General features: G+C 42.7%; 1 protein-coding gene across 6 annotated transcripts in view; it reads right to left on the bottom strand.

The window, feature by feature from the left end:
- LOC112223358 (myocardin) overlaps positions 1-27,784 on the bottom strand; it is a 167,781-nt gene that overhangs the window by 53,537 nt on the left and 86,460 nt on the right. For all 6 annotated transcript variants that reach the window (XM_024386346.2, XM_024386350.2, XM_024386351.2 and 3 more), the window contains exon 3: positions 27,340-27,545. In XM_024386346.2, the coding sequence (XP_024242114.2) occupies positions 27,340-27,502 (163 nt within the window). In that variant the 5' untranslated portion in view covers positions 27,503-27,545. The remainder of the gene's footprint in view (positions 1-27,339; positions 27,546-27,784) is intronic.

Raw genomic sequence — 27,784 nt, 5'->3', positions numbered from 1 at the left:
ACACACTATACAGAACTACCTGGCTGGCTTCCCCACACAAAGGACTACCAGGCTGGTTTACACAAAGGACTACCAGGACATTTTTTGGTTAGACCGGTAGACCTGGTTTACTCACACAGGTCTACCAGGCTGGTTTACCCACACAATGGACTACCAGGCTGGTTTACCCACACAATGGACTACCAGGCTGGTTTACCCACACAATGGACTACCAGGCTGGTTTACCCACACAATGGACTACCAGGCTGGTTTACCCACACAATGGACTACCAGGCTGGTTTACTCACACAATGGACTACCAGGCTGGTTTACCCACACAAAGGACTACCAGGCTGGTTTCCCCACACATAGGACTACCAGGCTGGTTTACACAAAGGACTACCAGGATATTTTTTCTACCGTGACTCTTTTTTTCCCACACATTGGATGTGAAATTAAATGTCTGCCCTGTACCGTCAGTATTGTGAATTAAATAGTTAGGAAACAAAGGCTCCAAAAATTATGTCTGACTGATGCATCCTTTTATCAGAGCTAATCAGGCTTATCAGGGGCACAATAACTTGTTCACCACCAGAGGGGGAAAAATGACATGATTGAGTAAAACAGATACACAGCGATAGTGGAGAAGAGGGAAAGGCAGAAAGAAGACAGATTGCAAGAAAGAGAGACAGTAAGAGACAGAAAGAGAGACAGTAAGAGAGACAGAAAGAGACAGAGACAGAAAAGAGACAGTAAGAGAGACAGCAGAAGAGACAGAAAGAAAGAGAAAGGGAGACAGTAAGAGAGACAGTAAGAGAGAAAGGGAGACAGTAAGAGAGAAAGGGAGACAGTAAGAGAGAAAGGGAGACAGTAAGAGAGAAAGGGAGACAGTAAGAGAGAAAGGGAGACAGTAAGAGAGAAAAGGAGACAGTAAGAGAGAAAGGGACACAGTAAGAGAGAAAGGGAGACAGTAAGAGAGAAAGGGAGACAGTAAGAGAGACAGAAAGAGAGACAGAAAAAGACAGAAAGAGAGACAGTAAGAGACAGAAAGAGAGACAGTAAGAGACAGAAAGAGAAAAAGGGAGGCAGTAAGTGAGAGAAAGGGAGACAGTGGGAGAGAGAAAGACAGAAAGAGAGACAGCAAAGAGAAAAGGGAGACAGTGAGAGACAGAAAGTAAGAGAAAGGAGACAGTGGGAGAGAGAAAGACAGTAAGAGAGACAGAAGTAAGAGAAAGGGAGACAGTGGGAGAGAGAAAGACAGTAAGAGAGACAGACAAGAGAGAAAGGGAGACAGTAAGAGACAGAAAGGGAGGCAGTAAGAGACAGAAAGGGAGGCAGTAAGAGACAGAAAGAGAAAAAGGGAGGCAGTAAGAGACAGAAAGAGAAAAAGGGAGGCAGTAAGTGAGAGAAAGGGAGGCAGTAAGTGAGAGAACTGGAGGCAGTAAGAGAGAAAGAGAAAGGGAGAAAGGGAGACAGTAAGAGACAGAAAGAGAGAAAGGGAGACAGTGAGAGAGAGAAAGACAGTAAGAGAGACAGCAAGAGAGAAAGGGAGACAGTAAGAGAGAGAGAAAGACAGTAAGAGAGACAGTAAGAGAGAAAGGGACACAGTAAGAGAGAAAGGGAGACAGTAAGAGAGAAAGGGAGACAGTAAGAGAGAAAGGGACACAGTAAGAGAGAAAGGGAAACCGTAAGAGAGAAAGGGAGACAGTGGGAGAGAGAAAGACAGTAAGAGAGACAGAAAGAGAGAAAGGGAGACAGTGAGAGAGAGAAAGACAGTAAGAGAGACAGCAAGAGAGAAAGGGAGACAGTAAGAGACAGAAAGGGAAGCAGTAAGAGACAGAAAGGGAGGCAGTAAGAGACAGAAAGAGAAAAAGGGAGGCAGTAAGTGAGAGAAAGGGAGGCAGTAAGTGAGAGAACTGGAGGCAGTAAGAGAGAGAAAGGGAGAAAGGGAGACAGTAAGAGACAGAAAGAGAGAAAGGGAGACAGTGAGAGAGAGAAAGACAGTAAGAGAGACAGAAAGAGAGAAAGGGAGACAGTAAGAGACAGAAAGAGAGAAAGGGAGACAGTGAGAGAGAGAAAGACAGTAAGAGAGACAGAAAGAGAGAAAGGGAGACAGTGAGAGAGAGAAAGACAGTCTCTTACTGTCTCACTTTCCCCCTTTCTGTCTCCCTTTTCCCTTTCTGTAAGAGAAAAAATGTTGGAGACGAGTGTTAAATCCCACTCTGGCGCTGTTCTGTGCCGAGTTCTAATTAAGCATCCAGAGGGGAACACACAGAACCCAAACTAGACGTGGTAGAGAATAGGGCTGGGGCCAACAGACACCCAGGACCACTGTTACTATCTCTCTCTCTCCTTCCATCTCTCACTCCCTCTTTCTCTACCGATGTCTCTCCATCCCCTTCTCTAGCATCATTTCTGATTCACTCTTGCTAAACCCCCCTCTCGCTTTCTTCACTCTGTCAACTTTTCCCCTCAACCTCACAGACCCTGGGGTCAGAGGGTTGAACGCACTGTCCCAGGCACAGATTGAAGCCGGATTGCGCGAATGCTGCTTCATTACAGCTTAGGCCTAACTCCTGGTTGATATCGTGGGCTACGGACAGGCTTTGAGAGGTATTCTCCAAAATTTCTGTACACTTTAATATTTGAAAATGTCATATCTGACGGTCCACTTTGTTGTTGTTGTGTGTCTATGACTAACAGTTTTCGATAGATGAAAAGCACAAAAAAAATAGATATATTTAAAGAGACAATTTTACGTTATTGGAAAATGTGATTCCTCAGTATCAGATGGTTATATTTAGAGCTGGTGGATTATGAGTCAGCACAATGCTTCAAGTCTTTACACTCTTAGAAAAAAAAGGTGCTCTCTAGAACCTAAAATGGTTCTATTCGGCTGTACACATAGGAGAACCCTTTTAGGTTCCATTTAGAACCTTTTCCACAGATGGTTCTAGAAATATATGTCTTTCCGTGTCTTCAGAACGAGTCCAACACTTCCAAATGGCCTGGCTAAAATGAGCTGTCAACCGGCACATTCTCTCAGTCATCGAACAGAGACCATGCCCATGTTATTGTTGGAGACAGCTTGAATTAACCCACCAAAGCTCCATCGACCCCCCTCCGCCAGGTCCCACTTCAGTGATAATGCCCGAGAAGCCGGTGTTTGGCGGATATTGGCACGGGTGTTGTTAGGCCCGAGACGAAGTGTGCCAATGTATCCTCAAACTGTGCCAATATATCCTCCAAACACAGGCTTCAAGGGCATTATCACTTTTACACAACGGGTTACCAACATATTCAAACAATGATTGACATATTTTCATTAAAAACGTTATTTTGATTAATTTATTCATACTCTGTCATCCTTCCACAAGATATAGTGCCACAAATCTAGGGTTGCTACCCAAGCCGGCTGGTCGTTCGTTCTATTGGTTCGGTTGCCAGCGACCCAGTCGTTCAGTCTTTTTGTTCTGTGTCTATGGACGCGACGTTCTTAACCCATGCTTGATAGCTAGCCAACTACGGCTAATTTACAGTCACGTCAAACAGTGCAGCCAGAATAACAACAGTAGTTGTATTTGCATTTGTTTATGCTGTTTTCTAGTGACATTTCATAGCAATGAGCTAACGAGGCGCATTTCACCTGGCATAGAAATTTTGCTCTCACATCAGGACACTTGTTCAGATGAACTAGCCACCTCCAGCCAACAACACAGTTACTGTAACACAATCACTTCAAACTGGAACACGAAAGACTGAAAACTAGCTGCACTTTGTTTCGTTTTTACCTTTTTTTCAATTGATATTTCTTTGTTTATATCCATAAAAATGACAGCAGCTGATTCATGATTTCGACTGTCACACTGCCTGCCTGTCTGTCTCGTCCCGACACGTTCATTACTATGGGACGGCTGGAGATCGAATTTGAATATTGAAACAACGTTGCAAATGTCAGAGAGACAGACAGCAAGGTTTATACAAATCTCTGCTGTTGTAAAACTAAATGTTAGTCGAAAATAAATGTGAGATAATGTATAGATGCTTTTTATAGTGAAGATCAAGTTTATAAATTGCCTGGCTGGGCTGATGAGACAGTGGATTGCTCAGTCAGATGGAACAGAGTAAATAGGTATTTTAACGCCATAGATTTAGCTGGTGGTAACTTGTGGTATACACACCGGCTGGAATGCAGTTTTAACCAATCAGCATTCAGGATTAGACACATCCGTTGTATAAATCAGTATAGACAAGGTAAATGTTTCCCCTAACTACGGATTACGCTAATAGTTAAGGTTTTGATTGACAGTGATGGGAAAATCTGTTCCTAGACCTGTGCCTAAGGTTGCTGACAGAGCAGACTAGTTGAATGCTACCCTAAGGCACAGATCTAAGATCAGCTTACCCTCCCCAGAGCCATTAGGCGGATAACAGACAAACAGACTCCAGATCAGCGTCTAGGGGAGAGGTTTATCTGAAGCAGTGTTTTGCCAGAGGCAGCCATAGGCCACAGACCGCACCCTGGGTCTATTACGGTTATCCGTTGGAATGGATTCCACTTGACCCCTCAGGACACAAACACATGCTTATTAATAGGCCTGGAAGTGTGTGTGTGTGTTATAGTCGAGAGTGTATGGGGGTCATAGACGCCATCGACCCCCAGGTCTGTCTGTGTATGTTTGTATGTATGCATGTGTGTGAGTGTGTGTGTTTTTATGTTCAGACTCAGGCATTCATCAGGAATGGCCGTTTTGGCGTTCAAACCAAAACACATAGCTATCTCTGTTCCTGGATATGTTGAGAGGCTTGACTTATGCACGTTGTCAGTGAGAATATTACACTATCGTCACGCTGCCTTTGATAAGGTTTTTTATTACTAGGTAACAAACCTTTCCTGATTCCAGAACCTGAAACAACAGAGAACTAACAGCCACGGGATCATGGTTGTTTTGAACACCAAGAGGACCGTCACTGGACTCTGATCAAATGTTGTTTTAGGGTCTGAAAAGAATCAGCTGTTAAGCGTCAATGCACATATGCCCACAAATACACACGCATGACCGAAGGAACGAATGTGTGCGCACACGAACACACACTCACATCCAACTTGCATTACCGTGTTGTTTGACAGGTGACTGGATACACTGAAGCTGATTCTGTGTACATCGTATTATGAAACACAGCGTAAATGTTTTTTTTTTTTTACCTTCATGGCTTTTACAATATCCATGTCCAGGCAGAATTCTGCCTCTGGAACCAGATTCAGGACAAGTTAGAGTTACTATGTAGTTGTTAACATTAAAATGTGTAATTCAACCATTACATGTAGAATAGAGTATTCAGAAATGGCTGAAAAACGGCATTCTATTGTAAAACAGGTTCAAAACAGTTAGGTATACACAAACTGTACTTATGGCTCCATGTCATACAGCAAGCCAAGTACGCAGAGCCAAGCCTGTAACAGTTGCTCTGAGATGAGACATGCCCTAAGGCCTGTGCTCATCTGATCACACACATATATTTTCCTTTAGCGCAAGGAATCGCGCACGCACGCGCGCACGCACAAGCAGATACCTACACGCCGCGCAGGAACACACACAGTCCTGTAGCTGTGCTCAGTAGTGGGACTCCCAAGGCAGGCCGTGCAGGGTGAGATAGCGTACTGTGACACCCTCTGTCCCCCCGCCAGGGAGGAGGATGAAGTCACTGGCTGCCTGTCCATGATCAGACGACTTACAGACTTCGATCAGGAAGGAGGGAGGAGGAGGGGGAAAAACAACAACCAAAGTTCAGGCTACGGTATAGACAAATGGTGTTCAGGGACAAGCATCAACTAACCCACTAGACAGCCTGAATTAACCCACTAGACAGCCTGGATTAACCCACTAGACAGCCTGGATTAACCCACTAGACAGCCTGGATTAACCCACTAGACAGCCTGGATTAACCCACTAGACAGCCTGGATTAACCCACTAGACAGCCTGGATTAACCCACTAGACAGCCTGGATTAACCCACTAGACAGCCTGAATTAACCCACTAGACAGCCTGAATTAACCCACTAGACAGCCTGAATTAACCCACTAGACAGCCTCAATTAACCCACTAGACAGCCTCAATTAACCCACTAGACAGCCTCAATTAACCCACTAGACAGCCTCAATTAACCCACTAGACAGCCTCAATTAACCCACTAGACAGCCTAAATTAACCCACTAGACAGCCTGAATTAACCCACTAGACAGCCTGAATTAACCCACTAGACATGATTAAAGGCCCTATAACCCACTAGAGTAGATAGATGATTAAAGTCACTATAATGTCCCAAAAGGCATACGATACAGTAGATCAACCACCCCACTGGTAATCCAATGAATACCACACACCCAACCCCCAAAACACACTCTCTACAGCCCATCTCTGATATGCCGTGACATGTGTCAGCAGTCTGAGGAGGCTCCTGGGGGAGAGACTCCCCCAATTACCTGTCTGACTGACTGACTGACAGATTTGACAGCCATGTTGTTTGTCTCTGGTGGGATAAGGAGGCCATTCACTAACAGCATACTTCACACAGACATGCTACAGTAACTGACCTCTGTTTGTGTTTAGGTGAGTGTGTGTGTGTGTGTGTGTGTGTGTGTGTCTGGCCATCTGAAAATTTGACAGAGAGTTAAAGAAATGTTTCTGTCTCTGTAGACTATCTTGGCTGAGACATCAGTTCACTACAGATCAACCGATTTGACTTGGAATCAGACAGCAAGTGATTTGTATGAAGAGTAAAATATATGGGTAAATATAAAATATATTTAACAAATTAATAAATATAAAATACCCTGGGTTCACGCCCAGGCTCTGTCGTAACCGGCCGCGACCGGGAGGTCCGTGAGGCGACGCACAATTGGCCTAGCGTTGTCCAGGTTAGGGAGGGCTTGGCCGGTAGGGATCTCCTTGTCTCATCGCGCACCAGCGACTCCTGTGGCAGGCCGGGCGCAGTGCACACTAACCAAGGTTGCCAGGTGCACAGTGTTTCCGGGTTCTGGCTTCCGGGTTGGATGCGCGCTGCGTTGGGTTGTGTATTGGAGGACGCATGACTTTCAACCTTCGTCTCTCCCGAGCCCGTACGGGAGTTGTAGCGATGAGACAAGATAGTAGCTACTAAACAATTGGATACCACAAAATTGGGGAGAAAAAGGGGTAAAAAAAAATCTTACATAAAATTAAAAGAGTAAAATATATGGTGAATACTGGATTAGTGAGACAGAATCAGAGAAACAAGTTGTTATCTGTGTGAGCGTGTCTGTTTTAGTAATGGAACTAACACACCGGTTGCTCTGTGAGAGTGGTGACACCTCTACAGTCTGGAATGGTTTCATCTCTTGACTTCCATGGGAAATCTACATTCTGGGTGCAACAGTCAAACCAGACCCACATCTGTGACAATAGGCTTTAAACACAAATATTACCATACCATTTCCAGGGCCCATTATGAAAAACAGTATTTTTCACTTGCAGGTGAAGAAAAACCATCTCATCACTGTAGGGTTCTGAGTGAACGGTAATGACGATATTGAGAACAAACGACAAATGCTTGAATCCAATTCAAGTCTTTTTTTACATCGCGATGGAAGGATCGTGCTCAGACGAAACACCAAATATACATTAAATCTTGTCATATACTGCCAACTTAGACAACATGTACAGTTGAAGTCAGAAGTTTACATAAACCTCAGCCAAATACATTTAAACTGTTTTTCACAATTCCTGACATTTAATCCTTGTAAAAATTCCCCGTTTTAGGTCCGTTAGGATCACCACTTTATTTTTAGAACGTGAAATTCAGAATAATAGTAGAGAGAATGATTTATTTCAGCTTTTACTTCTTTCATAACATTCCCAGTGGGTCAGAAGTTTACATACACTCAATTAGTATTTGGTAGCATGGCCTTTAAATTGTTTAACTTGGGTCAAACGTTTCAGGTCGCCTTCCACAAGCTTCCCACAATAAGTTGCGTGAATTTTGGCCCATTCCCCCTGACAGAGCTAGAGTAACTGAGTCAGGTTTGTAGGCCTTACTTCATACACGCATTTTCAGTTCTGCTCATACATTTTCTATTGGATTGAGGTCAGCTATTTTGACACAACTTTGGAAGTATGCTTTTGGTCATTGTCCATTTGGAAGACCCATTTACGACCAAGCTTTAATTAACTTCCTGACATCTTGAGATGTTGCTTCAATATATACACATAATTTTTCTACCTCATGATGCCATCTATTTTGCAAAGTGCACCAGTCCCTCCTGCAGCAAAGCACCTCCACAACATGATGCTGCCACCCCCATGCTTCACGGATGGGAAGATGTTCTTCGCTTGCAAGCCTCCCGCTTTTCCCTCCAAACATAACGATGGTCATTATGGCTAAACAGTTCTATTTTTGTTTCATCAGACCAGAGGACATATCTCCGAAAACTATGATGTTTGTCCAATGTGCAGTGGCAAACCGTAGTCTGGCTTTTTTTAATGGTGGTTTTGGAGCAGTGGCTTCTTCCTTGCTGAGCGGCCTTTCAGGTTATGTCGATATAGGACTCGTTGCACTGTGGATATAGATACTTTTGTACCAGTTTCCTCCAGCATCTTCACAAGGCCCTTTGCTGTTGTTCTGGGATTGATTTGCACTTTTCGCACCAAAGTACGTTCATCTCTAGGAGACAGAACGTCTCTCCTTCCTGAGCGGTATGATGGCTGCGTGGTCCCATGGTGTTTATACTTGCGTACTATTGTTTATACAGATGAATGTGGTACCTTCAGGCGTTTGGAAATTGCTTCCAAGGATGAACCAGACTTGTGGAGGTCTACAATTTATTTTCTGAGGTCTTGGCTGATTTCTTTTGATTTTCCCATGATGTCAAGCAAAGAGGCACTGAGTTTGAAGGTAGACCTTGAAATACATCCACATGGCACACCTCCAATTGACTCAAATGATGTCAATCAGCCTATCAGAAGCTTCTAAAGCCATGACATAATTTTCTGGAATTTTCCTAGCTGTTTAAAGGCAGTCAACTTAGTGTTTGTAAACTTCTGACCCGCTGGAATGGTGATACAGAAATAATCTGTCTGTAAACAATTGTTAGAAAAATGACTTGTGCCATGCACAAAGTAGATGTCCTAGCCGGCTTGCCAAAACTATAGTTTGTTAACAAGACATTTGTGGAGTGGTTGAAAAACGAGTTTTAATGACTCCAACCTAAGTGTATGTAAACTTCCCACTTCAACTGTACATTGGTCTCGTTCTCATTGGTCAAGTACAGAAACAACTATTCTCATTGGTCAGGTACAGAAACACCTACACATTCTCATTGGTCATTTACATGAACAATTTGTGAAATGGTCACCATGGCAACATATGGCTTCTAGATAATACTGAAGGTTTTGTATGCATTGGTACATCTTATCTTCTTAGTTTTCTACACATTTCCAGAGGCCCATATCATCCTGAGAAGGGTTAACTTGCACACAATGATCACAATACTCTTTGACATGTCCAGACAGAGAGAGAGGGACAAGCTTGTTTTAGCTATGTAATCAATATACATACAGTAAAACATAGTCAGTTCCCCATCATCATTTTGGCCCAATCTACAAGTACGCCAAAACAAACCTAATTTATTCTAATTACAGATACCGAAGCGATGCATCTAATTAGGACATGTCACATTTATGAAATCTCATTAAAAAAAAACATGGATAGATTTTCAGTGGGGGAGATTGTAGTATACACTGAGACAGACAAGTGAGTGTGGTGGTGTGTTGTCTGCGTGTGTGTGTGCGCGTGTGTTGTCTGTGTGTGCATGTGTGTGTGTGCACATGTGTGTCGTCTCTGTGTGTGTGTGACCTTGTGTTGTAGGGCTTGGCTCTGTATTTAGGTGGAACATGAAGCAGCGTGGAGGTTCTTATCTCCCCTGTCTGTTTTGGAGTGGAACACACATCGCCTGCCTGGAGGGATCGCTGCCTGGCCTGGAATGTCCTGCTGGAAACGTCTATAATTGGCTGAACACGACAAATCAGAGGTCACCTGTCAGGATGCTGGTCAAACTCCACGCAGACAGGAAATGATGAGTTCAAAACAACTGGGAACTGAAACCAAAAAAAACTAGCTCTGACTGGGCAAAATCATTTTGAACGGTCATCCAACTCGGAATTCCACGTCGTTAACTCTGGCCTCTTTCTAGAGCTCCGACTTCAATATCACTTATGTCATGATTTGACCGAGTTCCCAGTTGCCTTGAACGCACCATGAGTGGAGATGAGATGGATAATAAGATGTTCAGTAGGTTTCTGGGAGACGTGTGGAGCCCGGAGAGATGAATGGGAAGGAAGATAAGATAAGGAAGACATTTGAAGGAAGACATTTGAAGGATATGAGATGTTCAATTCCTGTGTGACCAACTGGCTTTCAAACCCAGGATGTCCATGCAACTCAAGACTGTGCATTAGCTCTGGCAGAGAACACAAGTCCTCAGGTTTCAGCAAAGTATGGTTCATTGAAATGACTTCAACACAGTAGGTCTAACATAGTATCTATGTCTGTCAAATATTGCCGTATATGATGTACTGTATTGCATGCAGCTGAAAAGTCAATCCACAATCAGTGTCTTTCTCCCTCGAACATCCCTCTTACTCTGGATTTCATTGGACTTTCCACTTGCAATATCACAAGACAGTGGTCCATATAAAACAAAAGCGACCCAAAAACTTCTTCAATTTTAATGAAAATTCCACTCAGGTGTGTTGGACATGATGAACAACGTAAATAATCAACGACATATTATGAAACTACCATACTCCTCCCAAAGATGTAATTACAGAACAGCCAATCTGACCTGTGATGAACAGTCAACTTCACTGATAGGATCTCCAAAGTTTTGGCTCGGGCTGACCAAAATCTTAATATAGGAGTTGGTATGCTGTTGTTTTTGCTCTAGCCGGCTCCCCTAGCCAACGGCTGGTATGTCAGCTAAAACCTTTAAAAAATACGATCCTCGCAGCCTCTCTGCCGTGTTTTGTTTGGCCTATGGGATAGGCAGCTTTCAATTGGAGACATCTAAGGCAGCATGTGATGGATTCTCTGCTCTCCACTAAATGAAGCCCATGTCCATAATCAGACAAGGAGGAGGTTGACTGGTTGTGTAGGCCTTCCAACAGATGAGGAGGAAGCTGAGTCTATTGGGCTGACTGGTTGTGTAGGCCTTCCAACAGATGAGGAGGAAGCTGAGTCTATTGGGCTGACTGGTTGTGTAGGCCTTCCAACAGATGAGGAGGAAGCTGAGTCTATTGGGCTGACTGGTTGTGTAGGCCTTCCAACAGATGAGGAGGAAGCTGAGTCTATTGGGCTGACTGGTTGTGTAGGCCTTCCAACAGATGAGGAGGAAGCTGAGTCTATTGGGCTGACTGGTTGTGTAGGCCTTCCACTGGTTCATTCTACTGTATCTGCAGGTGAACCACACATTGGCTCTATTGTGGGAGGTAATAGATGGCTTTTCACTCAATTGTCTCCTAAAGCACTTTGTATTGTGTTAGTGGTTTTACAAGTCAAGCACTACATCATGTGCACTCTCGAGTCTGCAACTACATCATGTGCTCTCTCGGAGTCTGCAACTACATCATGTGCTCTCTCGGAGTCTGCAACTACATCATGTGCTCTCTCGGAGTCTGCAACTACATCATGTGCTCTCTCGAGTCTGCAACTACATCATGTGCTCTCTCGAGTCTGCAACTACATCATGTGCTCTCTCGAGTCTGCAACTACATCATCATCGAGTCTGCAACTACATCATGTGCTCTCTCGAGTCTGCAACTACATCATGTGCTCTCTCGGAGTCTGCAACTACATCATGTGCTCTCTCGAGTCTGCATCACTACATCATGTGCTCTCTCGAGTCTGCAACTACATCATGTGCTCTCTCGGAGTCTGCAACTACATCATGTGCTCTCTCGGAGTCTGCAACATCACATCATGTGCTCTCTCGAGTCTGCAACTACATCATGTGCTCTCTCGAGTCTGCAACTTACATGTACATCATGTGCTCTCTCGAGTCTGCAACTACATCATGTGCTCTCTCGAGTCTGCAACTACATCAAGAGAATAAAGGTGAGGAAGGAAACTGGGAAATATTTCTATTAAACACCATACAGCTTTCACAACTTCATTTTGGGGGGAACAATTCCCATCTAACCACAGTAAGCCTTATTCCGAACACATGTTGAGGTTTGGTTGCCTTAAAATCAAATATAAAACCTTGTTGTAGTTTCCGTCCGCCTCACAGACTATGTTAGGTCCCCAGGACAGGTGAGACAGTTCGGAGCATACAAGCCTTAGCTGGGAGAAAAATAATAAAACACATTATATAACTTTTTTTTTAATAGAATAATAAAATGCCTTGATGTTGAGAGTGTGTTGATGTCTACCACACAAATCACATTGCTTGAAAAGGAGGCATGTGGGACCTGGCGACGCCACTTTGTGTTTGTGGGCCTGCTTGTTGACACGAGTTCTTTATATTCTATAATTGTTTTGATTTACTCATCGTTGTCCTGGAAACGGGACAGTCTTTGGGCCAGGGTTCTGTGTGCACTCCTATCATCCACAGCATGTCTATAATCACAACCATGTGCTTCCCCATTCAAATGAACATATGGTTCTAACTTCCCCCCCTATTTTGACTAATACATACCTGGGTTTCTGACTAGTAATACCCTAAAATGAATGTTTCTTCTTTTATTTGCAACACATGAGGATGGTTTGGGAGCGGAGAGGGAGGAATGTTACTGAGAATGATTTCACCTTGCATGCAACCCAGCTCCATCTCTCTTTACCCTTTATTAAATAGTCTGTTATAGCTGGTGCCACCATGATGTCTATATTCTCCTGTTGTTCTATATGTAGCTTCCGTTTTAGTCTCTCTATCATTACACCATCTCAGGAAAACAGTGAAGAATGGAGCCCCTACATCCAAAACAGATCAAACGATTTAATCAACTTCCTCATACAGCCTTTATCCATTCACTTAAATGCCACAGATATTATCAATAACTGAGAACACAGAATGCGGTCTATATCTTTGTCTCTTATGAGGTCTCTCTCGTTCCTTCCTCCTCTCCTGCGAGCTGAATTCAAGCTGCATACTGGTTTCCTTTCCACCAAGAGGATTTTCTGTCCTTGATAAAAAAAAACTCTTGGAGCTCAGATGCAAAAATGTAATGCCAAGCTGTCTTCATCAGGGTATAATTACAAACACTGCGGGATGACTCGTTTATATAGTGTCAAAAGACACAGGTGTCTGTAATCATGGCCAGGAGTGGCCTAATATCATTGGTTAATAATCAAATATTAAAATGTCATACAAAGAACAGCATACAAACAAATGGATAGCATACGATCATAGATTCATTTGACTATACAAGTTTACACACAATTACAATGGCAAAGTCACAATAATCACAAGAATGGCTTCAGATCAAAGTCTACGTTGAGACCGAAGGGCGCAAGGGTCTTTAGATTAAAGATCCAGGCAGCCTCTCGTTTTAACAATAAATGATCAAGGTCATAATAATATGATAAAAAATTCACCATACAAAGCTCATCTGATTCTGTCTCGTATCCATAATACAACACCTGGAAAAATAAACTCTTCGTTTACCTCTGCTGCCCTTGGGTTTGAAAGCTGGTGCCGTCTTCACCACGTGCGAGAGCTGTTTTTGAGCATTTTGTTACACACCTAATAATAGAATACACTGAAATGGATGAGCTCATTGTTCCTGCAGAGCTCAAGGCGAGGGTCTGGGAGAAAGATTTACATTTCTGACAGGTTTTAAATTTTTTTTAATTCTTCCTGGCGAACAGCTGATGAATGAATAATTATGTCATGGCTTAGATCAATGTCATTATTTACGTAACAGAATCATATCGCATCTTACTGATACCTCAGAGACTATACTATAATAGGTCTGCTCACTTAGAGTGGGTAAAGTAAGTTAGCTAGCTGCATGCCTGCCTGCCTGCCTGCCTGAATTGAACATTAATTCCAGGCAACCTTTAAGCTTCTTTAATGAAGTTAATAGATCTGTCTGTAGTGATTGATGTTTTGTAGGCAACCATCCCTCTTCTAATTCACTCATATTCATCCATGCTTTCCTACTTTACAAACCACTAAAGATCAATCCACAGTACTCCCATCTTATTTCTGCTTTCCTGTTGGCAAAGGCATAGAGGAGTAAAAACATTCAATTATGTCTTCATTTTCTCTGAATTTAGGTTCTACATCTGGTCAGAGAGTCAATCATTAGTTTAGACATGCATTCATACAGACAAATATACTGTATATCTCCAATATATCAGCTTTGCTGAAATAGAGCATGTGGTATCACACGATACTGTTAATCGTTTGTACTGGATTGATGACTGAAAATATGACAGTTCATCACAGTTTCAGTCCAGCCAATGACACCATGTTTCAGAAGTACAGTATAGCTGGCCCATCTCTTAGAACACACGATACAATGGAGTGGAATCTCACACACACACACACACACACACACACACACACACACACACACACACACACTCCAGCAAGGTGAGCATTGGCTTGGCGAAGGGGGAAGCCGAATACTTCCAAACTTACTGCAAAAAGCCAACCGATGTCCAGTCAACATGCAGGCAGCACTCTTGGCGTAATACAGATTGTTTTAGCAACAAAGGTAATGATGATTTATTTATGTCAACTAATCCTCCGTCGTCTTCAAGCCTTTCTCCGTTCGGAGGTGAGCGGTGGTTCGATGATGAATTAAATTTCACGGTTGAATTAGGAGCTTAAAACAACCGCAAAGGAAACACATTCCACCTGCTGCCTATAAAGAAAATGCCCGGCCCTAGTTGTTAGTGTGTTTTTATTAACTCCTCGCTCTCATAGTCCCGATCAAATCTGAGATATAGCTTTTGGCAATTGTGTAGAGAGCACTTTTGTAAGATGAGAGCGCTTGCCAAGAAGTAAACAAATGCTTAGAACAGAACATTACTATTACCACTGAAGTATTACCCCTGTAACCATGGCGTCTGATCTCTGAGCTGCACACGGTCCTCTAGTAGTTATAGTTACAACGAGTTAGACACATTTGTTTGGAAACAGAGCCATTCATCAATAGGATGACATCAAGGGGACATCAACGTACGTGCTCATACTGACATTTCATTAAATTAGTCCTCTTATCTACAGTCGTGGCCAAAAGTTTTGAGAATGACACAAATATTAATTTTCACAGTCTGCTGCCTCAGTTTGTATGACGGCAATTTGCATATACTCCAGAATGTTATGAAGAGTGATCAGATGAATTGAAATTAATGGCAAAGTCCCTCTTTGCCATGCAAAATGAACTGAATCCCCAAAAAAGCATTTCCACTGCATTTCAGCCCTGCCACAAAAGGACCAGATGACATCATGTCAGTGATTCTCTCGTTAACACAGGTGTGAGTGTTGACGAGGACAAGGTTGGAGATCACTCTGTCATGCTGATTGAGTTCGAATAACAGACTGGAAGCTTCAAAAGGAGGGTGGTGCTTGGAATCATTGTTCTTCCTCTGTCAACCATGGTTAACTGCGAGGAAACACGTGCCGTCATCATTGCTTTGCACAAAAAGGGCTTCACAGGCAAGGATATTGCTGCCAGTAAGATTGCACCTAAATCAACCATTTATCGGAACATCAAGAACTTCAAGGAGAGTGGTTCAATTGTTGTGAAGAAGGCTTCAGGGTAGAGGTCGACCGATTAATCGGAATGGGCGATTAATTAGGGACAATTTCAAGTTTTCATAACAATCGGAAATGCCGATTTTTAAAAATGTTTATACCTTTATTTAACTAGGCAAGTCCGTTAACCTCTTGGAACTACCCATCCCGGGTAGAGGTAAAACCTTGAAATCAGCCCTTGCAGAAAGCCAGTGTAGCACTATCTGTATTTCAATGTAAAGCATCTCTTTAATAATTCTCCCTGTATAATATAAGTATAATAGTCCTTATAACAAATCATGATAACATTGGATAGATAGATACATGTGCATGTGTAGCGTGTGACAATAGCAGGATCAAGGATAGCAGGATGACGATCATTTGAATCAGCTTTGTAGTGATCAGGCAAAAACAACAATGTGCACCCCTTTAAGAACACATTCTTATTTTCAATGACGGCCTAGGAACGGTGGGTTAACTGCCTCGTTCAGGGGCAGAACGACAGATTTTCACCTTGTCAGCTCGGGGAATTCAATCTTGCAACCTTAGAGTTAACTAGTCCAACGGAATAACGACCTGCCTCTCTCTCGTTGCACTCCACAAGGAGCCTACCTGTTACACCAATGCAGTAAGCCAAGGTAAGTTGCTAGCTAGCATTAAACTTATCTTATAAAAAACAATCAATCATAATCACCAGTCAACTACACATGGTTGATGATATTACTAGATATTATCTAGCGTGTTCTGCGTTGCACATAATCTGACTGAGCATACAAGCATACAAGTACCTAAGTATCTGACTGAGCAGTGGTAGGCGCGTAAACATTCATTCAAACAGCACTTTCGTGCGTTTTGCCAGCAGCTCTTTGTTGTGCGTCAAGCATTGCACTGTTTATGACTTCAAGCCTATCAACTCCCGAGATGAGGCTGGTGTAACCGAAGTGAAATGGCTAGCTAGTTAGCGTCACTCGCTCTGAGCCTTTCAGTAGTTGTTCCCCTTGCTCTGCATGGGTAACGCTGTTGTCGTTGTGTTGCTGGTTCGAGCCGAGGGAGGAGCGAGGAGAGGGACGGAAGCTGTACTGTTATACTGGCAATACTAAAGTGCCTATAAGAACATCTAATAGTCAAAGGTTAATGAAATACAAATGGTATAGAGGGAAATAGTCCTATAATTCCTATAACAACTACAACCTAAAACTTCTTACCTGGGAATATTGAAGACTCATGTTAAAAGGAACCACCAGCTTTCATATGTTCTCATGTTCTGAGCAAGGAACTGAAACGTTTGTTTTTGCATTCATTATTTACTTGAGGCTAAATTAATTTAATGATGTAGTATATTAAGTTAAAACAAGTGTTCATTCAGTGTTGTTGTCATTATTACAAATAAATAAAAAAAATAAAAAATTGTCCGATTAATCGGTATTGGCTTTTTTTGGCCCTCCAATAATCGATATTGGTATCGGCGTTGAAAAATCATAATCGGTCGACCTCTACTTCAGGGCGCCCAAGAAAGTCCAGCAAGCGCCAGGACCATCTCCTAAAGTTGATTCAGCTGCGGTACCGGGGCACCACCAGTACAGAGCTTGCTCAGGAATGGCAGCAGGCAGGTGTGAGTGCATCTGCACACACAGTGAGGCGAAGACTTTTGGCCTGGTGTCAAGAAGGGCAGCAAAGAAGCCACTTCTCTCCAGGAAAAACATCAGGGACAGACTGATATTCTGCAAAAGGTACAGGGATTGGACTGCTGAGGACTCGGGTAAAGTCATTTTCTCTGATGAATCCCCTTTCCGATTGTTTGGGGCATCCAGAAAAAAGCTTGTCCGGAGAAGACAAGGTTAGCGCTACCATCAGTCCTGTGTCATGTCAACAGTAAAGCATCCTGAGACCATTCATGTGTGGGGTTGCTTCTCAGCCAAGGCAGTGGGCTCACTCACAATTTTGCCTAAGAACACAGCCATGAATAAAGAATGGTACCAACACATCCTCCGAAAGCAACTTCTCCCAACCATCCAGGAACATTTTGGTGATGAACAATACCTTTTCCAGCATGATGGAGCACCTTGCCATAAGGCAAAAGTCATAACTATGTGGCTTGGGGAACAAAACATCGATATTTTGGGTCCATGGCCAGGAAACTCCCCAGACCTTAATCCCATTGAGAACAATCCTCAAGAGGTGGGTGGACAAACAAAAACCCACAACTTCTGACAAACTCCAAGCATTGATTATGCAAGAATGGGCTGCCATCAGTCAGGATGTGGCCCAGAAGTTAATTGACAGCATGCCAGGGCAGATTGCAGTGGTCTTGAAAAAGAAGGGTCAACACTGCAAATATGGACTCTTTGCATTAACTTCATGTAATTGTCAATAAAAGCCTTTGACACTTATGAAAAGCTTGTAATTATACTTCAGTATTCCACAGTAACATCTGACAGAAATATCTAAAGACACTGAAGCAGCAAACTTTGGGGAAATTCATATTTGTGTCATTCTCAAAACTTTTGTCCACGGCTGTAGTACTGGAGATGTGCATCTTTCCTTTTCAAGACGCCTCGATATGTATGTAGATACATGGGCTCCGATACAGGAACCATACGTTTTAGTTTGAAATGATTCAGTACGATTGGGTTTGATTAGAGAACGAATCGATGCGATTCGGTTTGATTAGAAAATTAATCGATGCGATTCGGTTTGATTAGAGAACGAATCGATGCGATTCGGTTTGATGCTATACGATGCACTAACATTTGTTGCAAAAACACATTCATTTTCAATTCTAAATTAAAATTGGCTACTGATGGAGCTCATGAGCTGGGCCTCTCTGAGCTGGATCTGTCTGAGACTACTTCTGTATGTGTGAATTATGTATGTCTATGGTGTATGTACTATGTAGACACCTAATCTGAGCCATAAGAAAGGCAAGGCATCTACCACCCCACTACCACTAAGAGATTAGGACCATAAAGGAGACTAGGTATCTACCACCCCACTACCACTAGCAGATTAGGGCCATAAAGGAGACTAGGCATCTACCACCCCACTGCCACTACCAGATTAGGGCCATAAAGGAGACTAGGTATCTACCACCCCACTGCCACTACCAGATTAGGACCATAAAGGAGACTAGGTATCTACCACCCCACTGCCACTAAGAGATTAGGGACATAAAGGAGACTAGGCATCTACCACCCCACTACCACTACCAGATTAGGGCCATAAAGGAGACTAGGCATCTACCACCCCACTGCCAATAAGAGATTAGGGCCATAAAGGAGACTTGGTATCTACCACCCCACTACCACTAACAGATTAGGGCCATAAAGGAGACTAGGCATCTACCACCCCACTACCAGATTAGGACCATAAAGGAGACTAGGCATCTACCACCCTACTACAACTAGCAGATTAGGACCATAAAGGAGACTAGGCATCTACCACCCCACTACCAGATTAGGACCATAAAGGAGACTAGGCATCTACCACCCCACTACCACTAAGAGATTAGGGCAATAAAGGAGACTAGGCATCTACCACCCCACTACCACTAACAGATTAGGACCATAAAGGAGACTAGGCATCTACCACCCCACTACCAGATTAGGACCATAAAGGAGACTAGGCATCTACCACCCTACTACAACTAGCAGATTAGGACCATAAAGGAGACTAGGCATCTACCACCCCACTACCAGATTAGGACCATAAAGGAGACTAGGCATCTACCACCCCACTACCACTAAGAGATTAGGGCCATAAAGGAGACTAGGCATCTACCACCCCACTACAACTAGCAGATTAGGACCATAAAGGAGACTAGGCATCTACCACCCCACTACCAGATTAGGACCATAAAGGAGACTAGGCATCTACCACCCTACTACAACTAGCAGATTAGGACCATAAAGGAGACTAGGCATCTACCACCCCACTACCAGATTAGGACCATAAAGGAGACTAGGCATCTACCACCCCACTACCACTAAGAGATTAGGGCCATAAAGGAGACTAGGCATCTACCACCCCACTACCAGATTAGGACCATAAAGGAGACTAGGCATCTACCACCCCACTACCACTAAGAGATTAGGGCCATAAAGGAGACTAGGCATCTACCACCCCACTACCACTAAGAGATTAGGGCCATAAAGGAGACTAGGCATCTACTGCCCCACTACCAGATTAGGACCATAAAGGAGACTAGGTATCTACCACCCCACTACCAGATTAGGACCATAAAGGAGACTAGGTATCTACCACCCCACTACAACTAAGAGATTAGGGCCATAAAGGAGACTAGGCATCTACCACCCCACTACAACTAAGAGATTAGGCCATAAAGGAGACTAGGCATCTACCACCCCACTACCACTAAGAGATTAGGGCCATAAAGGAGACTAGGCATCTACCACCCCACTACCACTAAGAGATTAGGGCCATAAAGGAGACTAGGCATCTACCACCTCACTACCACTAAGAGATTAGGGCCATAAAGGAGACTAGGCATCTACCACCCCACTACCAGATTAGGACCATAAAGGAGACTAGGCATCTACCACCTCACTACCACTAAGAGATTAGGGCCATAAAGGAGACTAGGCATCTACCACCCCACTACAACTAAGAGATTAGGGCCATAAAGGAGACTAGGCATCTACCACCCCACTACCACTAAGAGATTAGGGCCATAAAGGAGACTAGGCATCTACCACCCCACTACCACTAAGAGATTAGGGCCATAAAGGAGACTAGGCATCTACCACCCCACTACCAGATTAGGACCATAAAGGAGACTAGGCATCTACCACCCTACTACAACTACCAGATTAGGACCATAAAGGAGACTAGGCATCTACCACCCCACTACCAGATTAGGACCATAAAGGAGACTAGGCATCTACCACCCCACTACCACTACCAGATTAGGACCATAAAGGAGACTAGGTATCTACCACCCCACTACCACTACCAGATTAGGACCATAAAGGAGACTAGGCATCTACCACCCCACTACCACTACCAGATTAGGACCATAAAGGAGACTAGGCATCTACCACCCCACTACAACTAGCAGATTAGGACCATAAAGGAGACTAGGTATCTACCACCCCACTACAACTACCAGATTAGGACCATAAAGGAGACTAGGTATCTACCACCCCACTACAACTACCAGATTAGGACCATAAAGGAGACTAGGCATCTACCACCCCACTACCACTACCAGATTAGGACCATAAAGGAGACTAGGCATCTACCACCCCACTACAACTAGCAGATTAGGACCATAAAGGAGACTAGGTATCTACCACCCCATTACAACTACCAGATTAGGACCATAAAGGAGACTAGGCATCTACCACCCCACTACAACTAGCAGATTAGGACCATAAAGGAGACTAGGTATCTACCACCCCACTACAACTACCAGATTAGGACCATAAAGGAGACTAGGTATCTACCACCCCACTACAACTAGCAGACTAGGGCCATAAAGGAGACTAGGTATCTACCACCCTACTACCAGATTAGGACCATAAAGGAGACTAGGTATCTACCACCCCACTACCAGACTAGGGCCATAAAGGAGACTAGGTATCTACCACCCTACTACCAGACTAGGGCCATAAAGGAGACTAGGTATCTACCACCCCACTACCACTAACAGATTAGGGCCATAAAGGAGACTAGGTATCTACCACCCCACTACCACTAACAGATTAGGGCCATAAAGGAGACTAGGCATCTACCACCCCACTACAACTAGCAGATTAGGGGGTCAATGTAGCCTGTTTTCATCCCCCACCTTGGTTCTGAAATCACCATCACCCTAATTAACTTGTCCTTCATGCAGATTAAGTGTTTGAGCTAGTAATGTATAAATATGTATTGTTTACAAATTTGCTATAACATAGGCAATGAAAATCTATATATATCACAATTTTAAATTTCACCCCATCTCAAAATCGAATGATTTTGACCGTTTGGTAGCTATTGAGTGATCTTCACTTTTCCTCTGGCATCAGGCATGCTTCGTAACAGTGACTGCTATATCTGTATATCAAAACATTACCATACACTGATTGGTTAAAGCAAAACTACCAAAACTATTGCTGATGGTGAACCTAAACAATCTAAATAAAATACATTATAAGCCTCGATTAGCAGGTATTACCAGATGAAATTTGCGTCTCCGGTTCTTGACTTTTATTCCAGTAAAACACAATTTTCAACTGCGCATTGAACAATAACCTAGCAAATGACAGTCTGTCAGTCAACTAACAAATCCTAATATCAGGCAAGCCATTTCATCAATAGTATGCTGAAGGTGCCGATCAAATTTCAGGAACAGGCCACCTATCTCGCGTTGGTCATGGCGCAGTTTAACTATGCTACTGATATTGCCCCGGGGTTGTTCGGCCTGAACAAAAATAACTTGTAGATCAATGACTGTGAACACTGTTACAAGCAGTTCGACACTGAAGGAGCAGACGAAATCAGTTGTCACAAAAGATGATAGGCGACCTATTTTCAGAAGGTAGAGATAATGTAACATGACCCCCTAAAAAAATGTGAACCGTGATTCACAAGGTTTGAATCGATTTTCTGACCGGTGCATGCTACATTTGGATCAGATTGGGGTCCGCAGACCGATTTTTAATCGGGGACCGATGTGTATTGGTGAATCTTTACATCCCTCTCTATATCCATTGACATTTCATCAATCACTCCTTGTTTGTAATTTTGTTTTTCCGTCATTATTTGTGTTATTATTTTTTACCATCGAGGACCACTTGGGAAACAAGCGTGTTAATTAATACATTTAAGTGATATCCTCTGGGTCCACATTGTACATTTTGTAGTATATATGTCTGTTACCCCAAATAAATTAAAATTCATTAAATTTTGATCTACTATAGTATTAGAACAGTGGGTGCACTTAGTTGACCCCAACCCAAGATCCCAATTACCGCAGTGATCAAGTGATCTTCTCCCCTCGCTTTATTGGTCCAGATGGGTGTAATATTCAGTCCGTGGACCAATCATCCTCCTCCAAATCACCATGGAATTCACATGAAAGCAAGGCATTCAGGGAGGTGAACGTGCGGCACGCCAAGGAACAGATTGGAACAATACGGTTCTCCGCTGCAGGTGTCGGGAGAACCCACCCGTGCCAAACAACCTTTTTCCTCCTCCTCATCCTCTCCTTCTCCTCCTCCCTCGTTTGGCCAGATTAATGTAGTATTTCCCAGATTTCTATCAGGTAAAGCTGCATGTTTTCACATGAAAACCCTGTGAAGAATTACACTCGGACTGAACCCCCTTACAAATCGTAACCGGAACGCTACCCAATCAAGATCTTTGATGTGGGGCCAGTGAGACTTGTTTGCAAGGGTATGAGGCTTGTAGTCTGTAAATACCTCTCCTTTATATAAAAGGATATCACTAATGGACAGTTCAATCTGAATATCAGGAAGTCAGTTCTTGGTTGAATTGTTTCAAGTCTCACATGACGGGAGTAATCGATCATTTGAATCAACCTGCTCTTGATAAGTTCATATGATGCCATTCAAACAACAACAAAGCCGTTCTTGGTAAACAAACAGCTTGTGGAATATTTGGCTGGAGAAATGGCACCTCTCTTAACTTCATAGATAGAGCTATGAACGCAAGGACTGGCTAGCCATGGGTGGAGTCTATTGGAGTAAAACAAGTCTATATTTTGCTTCTGATGGGGTACAACAGTTGAACTAACACTATGATGTATTTATAAGTTATATTCTTTTAAAAAAAATCTATGGGTATATATCATTAACTTAAGTCAAAAAAATGGATATAACAATCACAGAAAGCTTTTTTCCTATAACCACTTGAAGGGGCTGACTTGTATCTCCATACTGTAATCGACTTCATTTCCATCATCTGCATTGATCTGGAAGCAATGCATCTGGACGCATTAGACTCGTTGTCCAGCTATTTTATGTCAGTGCAGGATTAAGGAAATGAGACAAGGAGAGGAAACCATTTAAGACAATGGAGGTGCACCCATACAGTCCTATGACTGAATCACGTCATCCTATACTAACTAGTGGAGGAGGCAGCTTGCAGTATTCTGTCATTGCAGTGAAAGTTGTCCTATGAGCTACAATGGGAGGGTATAGGCATCTAATGCCAAATGTGTGTGAACGATGCCATCCTGTGGACTCCCGCAACACCTTGACAGACTTGACATGAAGAAGGGATCTAGTCCTCTTTTCATGTCTAACTCACCATCTAAACAAGATACAAATGAAAATATTTTTAAGTATAAATGTGTATAAAAAAGTTTCTTCGAAATGAGGAATGTTGCATTTTAAACATCTACGACTTTGTTAGAGGTTTTTTAACAATACAAAAGTCTAGATTAAAAGTCCCCCCTTCACAATAGTTTTTTAAATCTTTATTTAACTAGGCAAGTCAGTTAAGTACAAATTCTTATTTTCAATGACAGCCTAGGAACAGTGGGTGAACTGCCTGTTCAGGGGCAGAACAACAGATTTGTGCCTTGTCAGCTTGGGGGTTTGAACTTGCAACCTTCCGGTTACTAGTCCAACGCCCTAACCACTAGGCTACCCTGCCGCCCCGTTTTACTGATCAAAACAAGTTTTTGTCAGGTTATGCTTTTCCACTTAGGGTGGTCATATGTGATGCACATTGAGGAGTTACAAGGTTAATACAACTACTAGAATCACATGTGAGGATAATTCATTTACTCCACCATCCTGAGAGAGAGAACAGTGCAGTCCTCATGACAACATGCCAACTACGACTCTCTGGATAGGGGCCAAGTCTGAGACGCTGCTGTGTTCATGTTAACACACAGACGCACACAGCAGAATGTTTTTTTGGCCTGCAGACGTTTACAACATCTTTATTTACAACGAGCTTAAGAAATAAAATATGGGGATTCTCGCATCACCATTATATACTTGAGTAAATTAAGAAAGGCTGCTATGAACGAATCAGACTTATCTTTACATTACATTAGAACTCTGTCATCTAGTCCTTGGCAAGAGAACCAGGAGACATGGACAAGATTCTGAAGCATTTTACTGTTTTATTTAGTTCTCTCCGTCTCGGTCTCCCTCTCTATCTATCCCGGGCCTGATATGAAAGAAGAAGGAGAAGGAGAGAGGAGAAGAAGAGAGGAGAATGAGAAGGAGAAGAGAGGAGAAGGAGAAGAGAGGAGAAGGAGAGAGGAGAAGAAGAGAGGAGAATGAGAAGGAGAAGAGAGGAGAAGAAGAACGAGCGAGGAGAAAAAAAAATGATTGGCTAAAGTTGAGGAGATTCCAGTTTGTTTGTCCGCCTCTTCCATTAATCTCAGACTACGACCACACATGACATAATGGACATAATGGAAAAGCAGAGAGGAGAGGAGAGGAGAGAGGAGAGGAGAGGAGAGGAGAGGAGAGGAGAGGAGAGGAGAGGAGAGGAGAGGAGAGGAGAGGAGAGGAGAGGAGAGGAGAGGAGAGGGCTTCAGGAGGACTGAAGTAGGAAAAGGCTGTATTTCTCTCACCGACCCGTTCGTTCCGCAGGGAGTCCAGGGGGATACATCATTCTAAAAATACATGCTTATATCACTGGAATTCATCTTCAGACCCTTGTCATGCCAGTGGCATTTAAACTGGTTTGATTAGGGCTGTGAAGTTAAAAAGCAGAGCGTACAGATATTTCAACACAGATTAATCATCAGGTTTTATGCCTTCAGAAAGTACTCATACCCCTTGACTTATTCCTGATTTTGTTGTGTTACAGCCTGAATTCAAGTGATCAAATAAAAAAAATGTCCTCACCCATCTACACAAAATACCTAAATGAAAAAGTGAAAATATGCAAATTTATTGAAAATCAAATGCAGAAAATATTCACACCGTAAATACGTAAATACGTTACATGGCAGTGATGACAGCAAGTCTTTCTGGGTGAGAATGCCGTTACAGGTAGTCTTTAAGAGCTTTCCACACCTGGATTGTAAAATATTTGTAGATTATTCTTTTTAAAATTCTTCAAGCTCTGTCAAGTTTATTGATCATTGCTAGACAGCCATTTTCAAGTCTTGCCATTGATGTTCAACAAATTTAAGTCAAAAGCGTAACTGGGCCACTCAGAAACGTTCAATTTCGTCTTGGTAAGAAACTCTCCAGTGCATATTTGGCCTTGTGTTTTAGGTTATTGTCCTGCTGAAAGGTGAGTTTGTTTCCCGGTGTCTGTTGGAGAGCAGACTGTAGCAGGTTTTCCTCTAGGATTTTGCCTGTGATTACTGTAGATCTATTCCGTTTATTTTATCCTGAAAAACTCCCCAGTCCTTGCCGATGACAAGCATACACATAATATGATGCAGCCTCCACTATGCTAGAAAATATGGAGAGTGGTACTCAGTAATGTGTTGTGTTGGATTTGCCCCAAACATAACACTTTGTATTCAGAACATAAAGATAATTTCTTTGCCACATTTTTGGCAGATTTAATATAGTGCCTTATTGCAAAGGATGCATGTTTTGGAATATTTTATTCTGTACAGGCTTCCTTCTTTTCACTCTGTCATTTAGGTTAGTATTGTGGAGAAACTACAATGTTGATCCCAGTTTTCTCCTATCACAGCCATTTAACTCTTTGCCTGTTTTAAAGTCACCATTCGCCTTATGGTGAAATCTCTGAGCGGTTTCTTTCCTCTCCAGCAACTGAGTTAGCAAGGATGCCTGTATGTCTGTAGTGACGGTGTATTGATACACCATCCAAAGTGTAATTAAAAACTTCACCATGCTCAAAGGGATATTCAATGTCTGTTTTGTTTTTTTACCCATCTACTATCTACCAATTGGTGCCCTTCTTTGCAGGGCTTTGGAAAACCTCCCTGGTCTTTGTGGTTGAATCTGTGTTTAAAATTCACTGCTTGACTGAGGGACCTTACAGATAATTTGTATGTGTGGGGTACAGAGATGAGGTAGTCATTCAAAAATCATGTTTAGCATTCTTATTGCACACAAAGTGAATCCATGCAACCTATTATGTGACTTGTTAAACACATTTGTTCTCCTGAACTTATTTAGACTTGCCAAAACAGAGGTGTTAAATACTTATTGACTCAAGACATTTCAGCTTTTCCTTTTTTATTCATTCAAAATATAATTCCATATTGTGTGTAGGCCAGTGACAAAACAAGCTCAATTGAATCCATGGCAGAGATTATTAGTCACTTTCTTTCAGAAGGCCTTTATGGAATTTTGAAGTTGCGGAGGAAAATAAGATAAATTATTTTTATTCTTGGATTGACGGGAATCTTCATATGATTTGTTATCTCGTGTGATTGATTCAGCCAATCCCATCAATCTGATGATCACTATCATTAGTATTGTCAATGTCTAAATTGAATTGGTCTTTAGCCAGATAAACCTGGCAAATTTAAGATAATACCTTGGATCAGGATTCAAATCAGCGACCTTGTACTATGGCAAGCGTTTTATATAATACTTAGAAAATGTTATTCCTGTTTATATGTTTTCATTTAATTTGAATTGTAACTAATAGTGTTAAAACTCACCCTTCTTGCTCACATTGGTTGAGGGCTGCTTCCTGGTTGTGTGGTTGCTGAGGTCCTTCTTGTCTTGGGGGTCCTCATTGTCCTCTTTAGTCTTTAGGTGTCCAGGACTTTGCCTGTTCTCCTTACCGTGGACAGACAGCTCAGTAGTTTTCACTGCATTCATGCTGCGCTTCTCTCTGTATGACTACTTTACTGGGAATCACATCCTGTCAGAGAGAGAGAGGACAAATCCTGTCAAAATCAGTTCCCCTGTGTGAGTGAGTGAGTGAGTGAGTGAGTGAGTGAGTGAGTGAGTGAGTGAGTGAGTGAGTGAGTGAGTGAGTGAGTGAGTGAGAGAGAGAAAGAGAGAAAGAGAGCGAGAGGACATCCTTTCACAACTTAATTGGCTGATATTATAATATCACAGAGGCCACCGTGCAGGATATTGTTGCTGCCTCAGCGTCTG

Source organism: Oncorhynchus tshawytscha, linkage group LG24 (genome assembly GCF_018296145.1).
Source record: "Oncorhynchus tshawytscha isolate Ot180627B linkage group LG24, Otsh_v2.0, whole genome shotgun sequence".
Taxonomy (NCBI): Eukaryota; Metazoa; Chordata; class Actinopteri; order Salmoniformes; family Salmonidae; genus Oncorhynchus; species Oncorhynchus tshawytscha.
Note: the sequence above shows the minus strand (reverse complement) of the source record. Positions and strands in the feature narration are given on the sequence as shown.